The sequence below is a fragment of the Frankliniella occidentalis genome, unplaced genomic scaffold (genome assembly GCF_000697945.3).
Source record: "Frankliniella occidentalis isolate FOCC.00 unplaced genomic scaffold, Focc_3.1 Scaffold608, whole genome shotgun sequence".
Lineage (NCBI taxonomy): Eukaryota > Metazoa > Arthropoda > Insecta > Thysanoptera > Thripidae > Frankliniella > Frankliniella occidentalis.
In genome coordinates, this window is record NW_026267724.1 from 19,912 (window position 1) to 30,419 (window position 10,508).

Genomic DNA, 10,508 nt, shown 5'->3' on the forward strand with positions numbered 1-10,508 from the left:
GGAGGGGAGGGCCCATATACATCGTGGTGACTCAGAAAACGTCGAGCCCTGTTCTTCCGGACTTCGGCGGCGAGATGCGTTTCGCACTGACGCCGTCCTTGTAATACGCAGTGGTCAGTCATGATCGCCGTGACGTCATTCCCCCTCCCTTTTATCTCCCTTATCCTTGGAGTTCGCCCGCAAGGCCCGCAAGTGCCGCCAATAGCACCCGGCTCTGGGGGGTGCGAACCCGCGACCAACAACGATATGCAACGGCTCGTCATGTCATAAGGCACGCATATGGAAGCACTTCGGGCGCGGGGCACACGCGGAAAGAGGGGGATTCAGCTGAGCACGCCACACATGGGTCGAGCCGAGGCGGATTTTTTTTTGTTAAGTTTTTTTTTTCGGTAAGGCTTGGTTATACCGAAGGGCCGTAGCCGTATTCGAGGCGGGAGGCTGCGCGTCCGGGCCGCGGGCCGCGGGGCCGGGGACCCAGTGGGAGGGCGTACGGAGACCAACGCGATGGAGTCGAGTCGTCAGTCCTCGGTTGCCTCTGAAAGGGAAAACATCGGCGAGAAGCAGTTCGGTGTGCCTGCGCCAGCTGCGCGCTCTGCCGCGTTCAGTCGTGCATCCTGGCCTGTAGGATGTGATGTGGGAAGTTAAACCTCTCAGTCTTTTCTTGTCCAATGAGCAGGCATGTGTTCATGAAGAGAACGAAGACATTTTGCCTCGGATGTTTCCGGGGATAATGTTGACAGGGTTGTTGCACTGTCCCTCCTTGGTTCCGAACAGGGAAGTCCCAACCAGGTACGAAAAGGTTTCGAAATCGGTCTTCACTGCGTATTTATGTTTCTTGATTAACAGCTAAAATCAATATTTTCTACTTAAAGACAAAATTTAAATTTGAACGATTTGAACTGCTGCCCAGCGGTCGATTTGGTCACCCTAAGTGACGCGCTACTCGCAACATCTTTTAGAACGCGCCCCTTGAGGTGACTCACAAACAAATCACAAACCGACCCGACCACCGCCATCACAGGAAGCGACAAACGCTTCACCTGAAGTGAATTCGTTTACTAATTATTATGTGATCGGTGTAGTTTACTGCCAAAATGCATGCGGTGAGAGTAAGGGAATAAATTAAAATAAATACTTCTGATCAATTCTACAAGTTCCGAGTGGTGTATTGTATTTGGCAAACTCAAGCCGGATTATGCGCACTTGAAATATGTACGGCATCGTTCATCCGGATTTTATTCATGAATGATATTTGTAGGTCGCTGCAAATAATAATTAGAGACTAGCAGCCAGTTACGCCCTTGCTTAATATTTGAGGTAGAGAAAGAGGAACTTGGGCATGATGCTGACCCTTGTTGGTTAGGGGAGCCTCTGTCGCCCCCGTGGACCCATGCCGCAGTGTTTGTTGACGAATTTCGAATATTTTCCCCTTCCCGTGTAGTACTGATCGTAGTAGAGATCACCGAAACATTTTAAATGTAAATTCGCTATATGTGGAATGCCATGGACTGTTCATTTACTCACAACTATTTAATTTGCATGCGTTGCGCACAGCACAGCGCACAAAAATAGCGTATCTTAAAATTTTAGACTTTGGAACCTTATTATTCTTTAACACCGTTCTTGATCTTTTTGGCCTATTGTGATATGCGTACTGAACTTGGCATCTAGATTGCAAAACCAGCAAAACATTGCACCATTATCTGGGATGGGTATTTTATCGGTATTTTTTCAGGGCTGTCATACAACTAATAAAGTTGGTGAATCCAGATGAAAGGCAAATAAGACAAAACATATTCACAAGTGAAGGTACGCTGCAAAACGGAATTCACTAGGAGTGGATCGCAGTCGCAGTACACTGTAAAAAGCTTACGGTGTATGTCACCGTAGGCTACGGTGAATATCACCGTAGGCTACAGTAAATTCACCGTAAGCTACAGTGAATATCACCGTAGGCTACGGTGAATATCACTGTAAGCTACGGTGCTGCAGGGGGTCACCGTAGCTTACAGTGAAATTCACCGTGAGCTTTTAACAGTGTACGTTACTGAGTTGTCTTTGGTAGTTTTTTGACGCGATAGGTGGTCGGCGGATAAATAGTTGACTCACGGTCCTGTGTTTTTCGGCAGGGCTCTATTTTGAGTCACCGTCTTACGCCGTGCTCGCCATGATGATAAGCGCTCGAGGATTTCCGCAGCACCCGCCGTGTTTCATCAGCGCCGCCTCCCCCGCCAGCCCGGGGCCGAGGGCGGCGGCGGAGGTGGAGGCGGGGGACCTCTGGGGGCGGGTGCTGCTCACCCCGCCGGACACCCCCACCTCCCCCTCCAGTACCACCGCCCCCTTCTCCCCGTTCGTCCATTCCAATGGTGAGTACAGCAGCGGTCCATGTGCCTCTCTGCGCCGCCCGCACTCGCCGGCCGCGCTCGCCGCGGCTGGGCTAGGTCCGCTCCTTTGGGTCCGCCACGCCCCGAATCGTCAGCAGCAACCCCGCGCACCAAGCGGCACGCCGGGGCAAGAATGGGGATGGTGGTATCCGTGACAACGCCACGGGCCGCGTCCCTGGCGGCTCGCGCAGCTCGCGCATGCCGCCGCCTCACCACGACCAGCATGCGGGCCAGCTCGGCCACGCGCAGGAGCGGGCGGGCCGCTGGGCGCGCCGCGGCCGGGGCAGGGGGCGTGGCCGGGGCCGCGGCCGAGGCCGTGGTGGTCGCGGCCGGGGCAGGAGGCTGACCGTGTCGCGGCAACGCGTGCTTCCAGACCCTTCCGACGACGGCAGCCCGAGCCCGAGCCCGCCCCGCGGCGCCAGGCTGCGGGCGACGCTGGAGCCGACGCGGGACTCGCCGCCGGAGCCGCCGAGTGAGCCTCACACGGCCGGCTGGAGACTGCGCAGCCGTCGGCACAGGTGGGCGAGACACGTCGGGGACGACAACGCGTGACAATTTGAAAGTTGATTCCCCTAGCCCTCTCCAAAGTTGACTAAGCCCTCGCCATACTTTTCTCTCGTGCTTTTACCCGTCGCCCGTCTTTCAGGCTGAGCACGCGCCCCGTCAAGCGCCCGTTCACGCCGGACATCAAGAAGCTGCTCAAGGGCTGGCTGGTGCGGCGGCGCGACAACCCGTACCCGAGCCGGGCCGAGAAGGAGGCGCTGGCCTCGCGCACCGGGCTCACCTACATGCAGGTACGCGAGCAGCACCCTCGCCAATGATGATCCCGATCAACGAGTACACGCTCCCGCTCCTTTTCCGATTCGTGTAGGTTTGCAACTGGTTCGCCAACTGGCGGAGAAAGCTCCGCGACTGCGCTCGGCCAGAGGACGGCGACGCCGCCGGCGAGGACGACGCCGACAGCGGCCCCAGCGGCGGCGAGGGGACGGGCTCGTGGGCGCACCTCATCCGCAGATACAACGCCCTGGCGGCCGCCCCCAACTCGTCCACCGCGCAGGAGCACTTCTCCATTTCCTCGAGCGACTCCATCTGGCAGGCGGACGGCGACGCGACGGACTCAGGTGAGCGTCTCGGCGAGCGCCGGGCGGGTGGGCAGCCCAACGCACACCGGGGCGCACTGCGGGGACTTGGCGCCTGCAGGCGCCGCTGTGGGTTCCTCCGGAGCATCACAGGAGGAGATCGTGGTGCTCAGGAAAAGTTGCGTGGACAATTGCTCAGTGTCGCTTGCGACCTGCTGGTGGAAAAATAGTGCAAAACAAACTGGGACAATTTTCAACTTGCACTTGTTAACCGACTGTTAAAAATCGTCAAAAGAAAATGTTACAATTGTTTTTTTCTGCATTGAATATGTGAGTAAGAAATGCAAAATTGCCCATTTAGTCAATAAGTACGTTATGTCCTCCAGACACGTGCCGCGGTTCTTCCGAGGCGCAGCAGAACGCCTACGTGAGCTCCACCACGACCGAGTGCACTGACACCGAGGTAGGTGGTGGGGCTGCAGTCAATGCGGCATCGTGTTATTTGTATACGTTGTTTGATGAAGTCACTGGAACCTGGCCGACAGACCCGATCTGACGTCACGAAGCCTCCGTCCCCGCTGTCGTCCGTGAGCGTCGCTCGCAAGCGGGGGCACTCTTCCGGCGACGCCGACGGCGAGAGCGCTGCGAGCTGGCCCGCGGTCCTCGGCGAGGCAAAGCGGGGCAGGAAGCAGGAGGGCGTGGAGGACCTGGAGGATCTCGAGTGCGCCTCCGGCTCGGCGTCCGGGTCGGCGTTACTGCTCAGCAAGTGGCTGGAGAGCGCGGCCCGGTACCAGCCCAACAGCGCGGCGGCCAGCGCGCCCGGCTGGGGCATCGCGAGTGAGTGTCAGCGTCAGCAAAAGCAGGGCGGAGATGAAGGCTTGCAACAACTAGTGCGCTCGCTCTCTCATTTTTTATGTGCTGTGGTAGTGGGGTCGAGAACATATTCCGAGCTACTTCAATAAGGAACCCAAACAGTATTGGCTTGACTGGTTCAAACTCGCACCTTCCCCCAAAATTAGAAAAATTATCTGTTTTGAAACGATCTCTACGGTCAGATTAGCATTCTTCTACAATTCTTTTAGTACGGAAGGTGAAATCAATTAGCAACACTTTTGACACACGATTACACGATCACGACGTTTCTGCTCTGACCTGTCACCGCGCCACCTGGCCCGTAGAGGTATAATGCGGACCGTAATTAAAACAATTTCACGGCCGCCTAACACTGCGGTGCTTGGCGCGCTGCAGGGCAATAGAAGACCCGCCCGTGGCACGAGCTGCCAACTGGCTAATCGGGAGTGACCTTTGCCAAATTTGGGCCCGTGATTTGGGCATAGGGCCTAGGCCTTGAGCTTCATATTTGCGTGCCCGAAAAGCGGGACCTCTCGTAAAGACTCCATTCCGGCTTCGTTTCGTTATGACGGTTCTTCGGGCACCCCCCCCCCCCCCTTTTCCTTCCACTCAGCTTCACTCGGCAAACGAACGACGGGGGGAGCTCGGCGCCTGCGAGGCTCGGGGTAGCCCCCCCCTCCTTTTACCACGGCTGAGTAAAATCCGTACAGCAGTTTGAATACCCCATTTGTAGTCTGTTGGTAGTGGCTCCGCGCTGGGCACGTTGTCGAGTTATGCTGTGCCGCCATGCAGGCGTGCAGCCGGGTTGCCTACACTGGAGTCGTAAGGGGCTTTCCATGCGCTGGAGCCGGTGTTACGCTTTGAAAGGCGCACGCCGCGCGGACCTGCCCGCGCAGTACAGTAAGCCCATCCCGCATAATCGCATGCGATGCAGTTTAATAACTAGGAAATATTCCGGCGTCTGAGGGCGTGGGACTGATTGGTCGAAGAGTTGATCGATGGGTTGGACCGCTGGGCGTACTAGATCTTGATAGAGGCCCCCTCTTTATCTTTCGTTCTGAGTTCTCTGGAGCATCTCTGAACAGTCCACCCAATACCGGTACAGCTCCAGCGGATGCCTGCCTACCTACTGGTCGACCTGACCTACCTCTACTCTGCTTACAGGCGTGGCAGTAGAGCACACCCTGGAGGGCCGCCATCGCGAGGAGTTGGACGCAGCAGAAGCTCTGGCATTCCTCTCGTCGCTCCACTTCCGGTAGCCGCCGTTTCAACTGCCAAGGGCCGATTTTAAGACAAGACATTCTTCGATTATTCGAAGAGAAAAGATTTTACCTGTTGACGCGTGTATCAGTGTAAACAATTTTGTATATATTTTGTGAGAGTAGGGAAAAGAAAAGTGTGTATTATAATTCGTTTTCAACTGTTTAAATGACACAATACGATGGGCGTATGCGTTTAAGAGTGTGGATGAGTCATTCTAGTCTCGGAAAAACATTTTTTAATAAAATGATTTGGAATTGTAAAAATTTATTGAAATAGTCATTCTGATGTCTTATTGAATCCACTTCGTAAAATAGCTTCTGTTACAAAATCGTATCTTAGTAAATTGATAAATTTGATTACCTATTCCAGTACTTGTCACATGAGTAAGAGTATTTTTTTAAAGAAAAAACTGGTAGAGGAATTAATAAACATACAAGAAGGGAGTGCGCAAATCTCACTGCACGATGTCCGTCGTTCACTTTTAGAACTCATTATTTAAAAAAAACAACAGGAAATCGCACAAAATCATAGAACATGTAAGAAAACAAAGTGGGTTGGCTTGGCAGTTCCTTCTGAACAATGAATAAAATAAATAAAACAAAGGAAAAACAACAACAATCAATGACGATGGCAAAAACAAAAACGGGTGGGGCAATGTATAATGCGGCAACACACAGCCAAGATGACGGAAATTACGAAGCACAACGATGTACAACTAGCCTATACACCGATCTTACGCAATATCACAACACCAAACGATTACAATTATATATTAATATACACCTCTCTGCCAAAAAAAACGTGACAAAATTGTTTGGGACAAAATAAGTACACATCATTTCCGTCGGGTTGGCTGAATATTGCATTGTATATGACAACACCAATGCGGGGTTTCTCCTAAGAGGTCCCTTCAAAATGAAGCCCAGATTTCCTGAAGTACATAAACTGGAAATCTAGGCTTGGACAGAGCATCCAAAGCAACACACCGGATTGCCTCGAAAGGCCAAGCTCTTTGTACTGCACCCGCTGTTACAATAAAAAGCATTTCCAAATATGAAAATGGATGAAAGTTGAGAAGCAAGGTGGGTTGATAAGCTTTCCATAGCCGAAGCTTCCATTATTCGTCTATAGATTAGACAAACTATATACTCACTCAACCCACCCTGGGAACACCACCCGGACGATTTACAGATCAGGCATACTCAAAAACCTAAGTAATGATGCAATTTGGCCGAATGCGAAACTAATTGCAGAACAAAGTTCCTCATCATGCACAAACACCCACAATGGAAAAGAAGCACTTATTAAAACGCGACATTCGCATTCTCGCCCAGACACTCCTCCCCACCCTTCTAGCTCTCCCTCCACTCGACCCCACCCCATCCCCACCCCCGCCACAGGGAGGGCTTACGAAAGTGGAATGGATTGGCCTGCCAGACATTAAAAACAAAACAAAAAATGCAGTACATTTTCTTCACAATAATTACAATTTAAATAACAACAATCATCAAATTACATAACATTCAAACAATAACAGATGGATGCAGGGATTGACACAAGGAGAGGCGTCAAGTTTAACATGGTGTTAAACATTTTTAAAAAAATGAAAGAAGATCTGCGGGTAGCAAAGGCTTACTTAGAATATTAAGAGAAACAGAGTTTTATAAAAAACGAAGTTTCATAAAAAACGAGCTTATGACAAAGTCACATTCGATGTAGCCTGGTACACGGAAATTTGAAAGCTGGACAGCTAAGACACTTCCTCACTCTCGAAGTACAAGTCCTCTTGTCACTACATATTGCTATTCTGCTGGGATTACAGTTCAACCTACATTCCTAAATTGGAATAGTTTTAATGTCTTATAAATTGGGAATGTGTACGTGGTAATGCACCGCGCCTGCACCCAGCAGCAGTAGTGCGAAAACTCGCATCAAGAGGACTGTGAGTCGAGATGGTAGATAGTTTTCAGGGATGTGCACTGGAGTTGACACATAATTCCATTTAATGGGAAATCGGCACCCTAGCCAGACTGGGCTAGTTCAGGGGACTTTGCAAGCACACAGTCAAACCAGAAGCATAAAGACTAGACACAGTCAAACAAGCTAGAAATTACAGATTTCCAGATGCCCAGACTTCCGGGGTTATTTCATCAACTACGCTGTCTACTCACGTCAGTCCACATTTAACAAACGGTCGGGGTGCTGGACATCGAGAAAAATGCAACTACCAAGATCTTTTTATAGTCGAATCTCAACCTGTGCGTTATAAAATCTGGTCATCGCTTTGCAAATTTGCCCACCTCATTCGTCATTGGGAATTACTTCAAAGTTTTATCGCACAACGTGTCATACAAAGTAGGTACTAAAATAAATAGAAGTGTATCTAGGAAGGCACATCTGTGTTACTCAGCTAGAAACAAGATTTCTATCTAACAAAAGAACGGGTGTTACCGATGATATGCTTCATTTAGAAAATAGTCATGACAGATACACTGTATACAGTAGGCTACAAGTCGACCATTGGCCACCGCAATATATTAACTCTCAGTATTTATTACGAATATTATTTACATTAAGTCACTCATTACTCGATCCTCCGTTCGGCAAAAGGAAAAATAAATAAACAGAATGCCCGCCGTGGCGAGGCATTTCTCTCCCCTACAAGAGGAGAACATTAACAAATGTCTACGAAATTGAATAGGCCGCGGAAACCCTTGGAAGGGCGCACGTTTTCCAACACACTTCCGGGCTGCAATAGTTTTCGTCGACGTGAACAGAAAAATTTAACCCTGAGAAGGGTCAGTGAGAGAACGCGTAACAACCAAAACCAGGCCCCAGGCTATGTCAGCAGCTTGAAGAACATGATGGCCAAGGAGATGTTGACAAAGAGGACCAGCATGACCAGCTGCTGACGAGAGAACCAGTCCTGCAACAGAGAGTACGCCGTGGTCAGAGAGGGAGTAGGGTGCTGCTGCAGGTTCGCGGCGCATGCATCCCCACAGGAGGGGGAGAGTAGAGAGGGGCGTGCGAGACGAAAGGCGGCGTGAGAAAGCGGCCTACCTTGACGTGCGGGCTGACGAGGTACAGGAGCGGGTTGGCCCTGAGGCGCTCGTTCTCCTCCTGGAGCCTCCGCATCTCCTCGCGGCGGGCCGAGCTCAGCACGGACACCTCCTCCCGGGACATGGCCTCGTTGGCGGCGGCGACGTCCGGCAGGCTCTTCTTGCGCTGCAGCGGCGACGTGACCGGCACGCTCTACGCACACACACGCACGCACGCACGCACGCGCAGTCAGGGTATGAGCAGCGGTGCCAACATAAAAAACAAAATGACATGTGCGCGGTCTGGGGGAAAAAAAGCTTTTGGTGGTGCGCCTGCAGCACAGGCTGGTCTCATGCGCCCTGAACACGAATAAAGTGAGCTCCTGTGCTCCTCCACGGGGAAATAATATTTGATTTCAAATGAAAAAAAGCAAAAAACAGGAGTTAAAAAACCAGACGGTGCACCGCAATGAGATGTACAGGCGAAAAATAAGGGGGAAAAATGTACCGAAACAATACCCAGACCCATTCGTCTTCTAAATTCTGCAGACCGAAATAATCACCTGTCACCTGTCTCGACAATTAATTTCCCACAGAGACCCGTGCAGGTAAATAAATATATGACGGCATAAAATACATAAAACCGTACTATTTTTTAGAAAATAATAAAAAACGAAGACAAAAGTGCGGTGAACGGACCCTGACTGCCACAGTCACACACATGTGCATTCATGCACTCACCCAGCCCTGTGGCCGCCTGTGGAGAGGCGGAGCGTGGTGGGGTGGACCTACTTGGGGGCACACAGTGCCTTGCAGACATGGTGAGTCCAGCTGAGGCCGAGGCTGAGGCCTGCCGTTGACTGTGGATCGTGGCAGTTCTAATCACGCGACGCGGGGATTTTGCATGTTTGCATTGACCCCCCCCCCCCCGGTCGAACGCATCTATACAATTTGGCGAATGAGGAATGGCAGGGGGCGCGTTTCAAGAGGATGGCGACCTCTCGGGTATCCGCGAATCTTTTTTCAGAAGGCCAGCGGCGGGGAGGCCGACGGGGAGAGGGTCGCTTTAGCGCGCCGCGCGGCGTGGCGCGACGTGGCTCGACTCGGGTCCTTGGTAAACAGCCGCCAACGTGGTGTCCGAATAACTGCACCTGCCCTGCCCTACGCTCGGCCTGAACAGGCCAACCTGGTCCCCAAGTCCATCCCCATGAGGCCCCACGCGCACTGCTGCTTCAGAGGCAGTCGCTGGGAAGGAAGGAAGGTCAGTGTCCAGCACGTCAGCGTGACAGGTCGCGGAGCGGCGCCCGCGGCCGCCGCGGCCAGCCGTACCTCCACGGGCGCGGTTGTGATCCAGGACTCGGAGGCTCGGCGCGCCATGAGCGCCGGGCTGAACTGCAGGTCCTCCTCCTCGTCATCCTCGACGTACCACATGGACTGCACGGGCTCCATGGCGGCGGGCGGCCGGGGCCCGTCGACGACGCGCGCGAGAGACCCCGCGAGGGTACCGGGCGGCGGCGCGCGCTTCGAGACCAGACTGGCCGGGCTCGGCTTGCGCGGGTTTTGGCGGGCGTGGCGGGGACGCGGTCGCGGCGGACAGCGGCGCCGAGCTGGGGGGTAGAGGGCAGGGGCGGGGGAGCGGGGTAGGGTGGGAGCGGGCGGCGCCGAGAGCGGGTGTTCGCGAGGTACCGCCGGTCGCCTCCTGGCGGCAGGTTCAACTGCTGTGCAGCGCGCCGGACCCCCACGCGGCCCCGCGCCGCGCTTCGCCACGCCCCGCCGCGCCCCGCCAAATCCAGAGGACCTCGCGACGACCTGCTACGACGCTTTTAGCCGCAAGCTGCCCTAGACGATCCCCGACAACGGCCAACCTGCCTGGCGGCTGGGGGAGGGGGGCG

The 10,508-nt window shown here is 53.3% G+C and overlaps 2 protein-coding genes across 3 annotated transcripts; one reads left to right on the plus strand and one right to left on the minus strand.

Moving 5' to 3' along the window:
• Window positions 1-515: 515 nt before the first annotated feature.
• On the plus strand, window positions 516-5,857 carry LOC113210498 (iroquois-class homeodomain protein irx-2). Of its 2 annotated transcripts, none has more exons than XM_052275398.1 (8): window positions 516-789; window positions 2,130-2,366; window positions 2,758-2,902; window positions 3,031-3,178; window positions 3,256-3,505; window positions 3,850-3,926; window positions 4,009-4,300; window positions 5,480-5,857. In XM_052275398.1, the coding sequence occupies exons 2-8, from the start codon at window positions 2,168-2,170 to the stop codon at window positions 5,572-5,574; spliced, it is 1,206 nt and encodes a 401-aa protein (XP_052131358.1). In that variant the 5' UTR covers window positions 516-789; window positions 2,130-2,167; the 3' UTR covers window positions 5,575-5,857. The 2 variants fall into 2 exon arrangements, with proteins under 2 accessions (XP_052131358.1, XP_026284311.1); XM_026428526.2 differs by lacking the exon at window positions 516-789 and adding an exon at window positions 978-1,103.
• On the minus strand, window positions 5,826-10,243 carry LOC127751613 (uncharacterized). Its single transcript, XM_052275400.1, has 3 exons — window positions 9,946-10,243; window positions 8,639-8,830; window positions 5,826-8,504 (listed from the first exon to the last, which is right to left on the minus strand). Exons 1-3 carry the CDS (start codon window positions 10,063-10,065, stop codon window positions 8,418-8,420), a joined length of 399 nt encoding a protein of 132 aa, XP_052131360.1. The 5' UTR covers window positions 10,066-10,243; the 3' UTR covers window positions 5,826-8,417.
• Window positions 10,244-10,508: the final 265 nt, after the last annotated feature.

Bases quoted from the DNA above. Each gene is read 5' to 3' on its own strand.
- LOC113210498 (XM_052275398.1), top strand. From the start codon at position 2,168: ATGATGATAAGCGCTCGAGGATTTCCGCAGCACCCGCCGTGTTTCATC. The intron at 2,903-3,030 runs GTGGGCGAGACA...CCCGTCTTTCAG, and splicing joins CTGCGCAGCCGTCGGCACAG to GCTGAGCACGCGCCCCGTCA. The intron at 3,506-3,849 runs GTGAGCGTCTCG...TATGTCCTCCAG, and splicing joins CGGCGACGCGACGGACTCAG to ACACGTGCCGCGGTTCTTCC.
- LOC127751613 (XM_052275400.1), bottom strand. From the start codon at position 10,065: ATGGAGCCCGTGCAGTCCATGTGGTACGTCGAGGATGACGAGGAGGAG. The intron at 8,831-9,945 runs GTACGGCTGGCC...GTGTGTGCGTAG, and splicing joins TCACAACCGCGCCCGTGGAG to AGCGTGCCGGTCACGTCGCC. The intron at 8,505-8,638 runs GTAGGCCGCTTT...TCTCTGTTGCAG, and splicing joins TCGTCAGCCCGCACGTCAAG to GACTGGTTCTCTCGTCAGCA.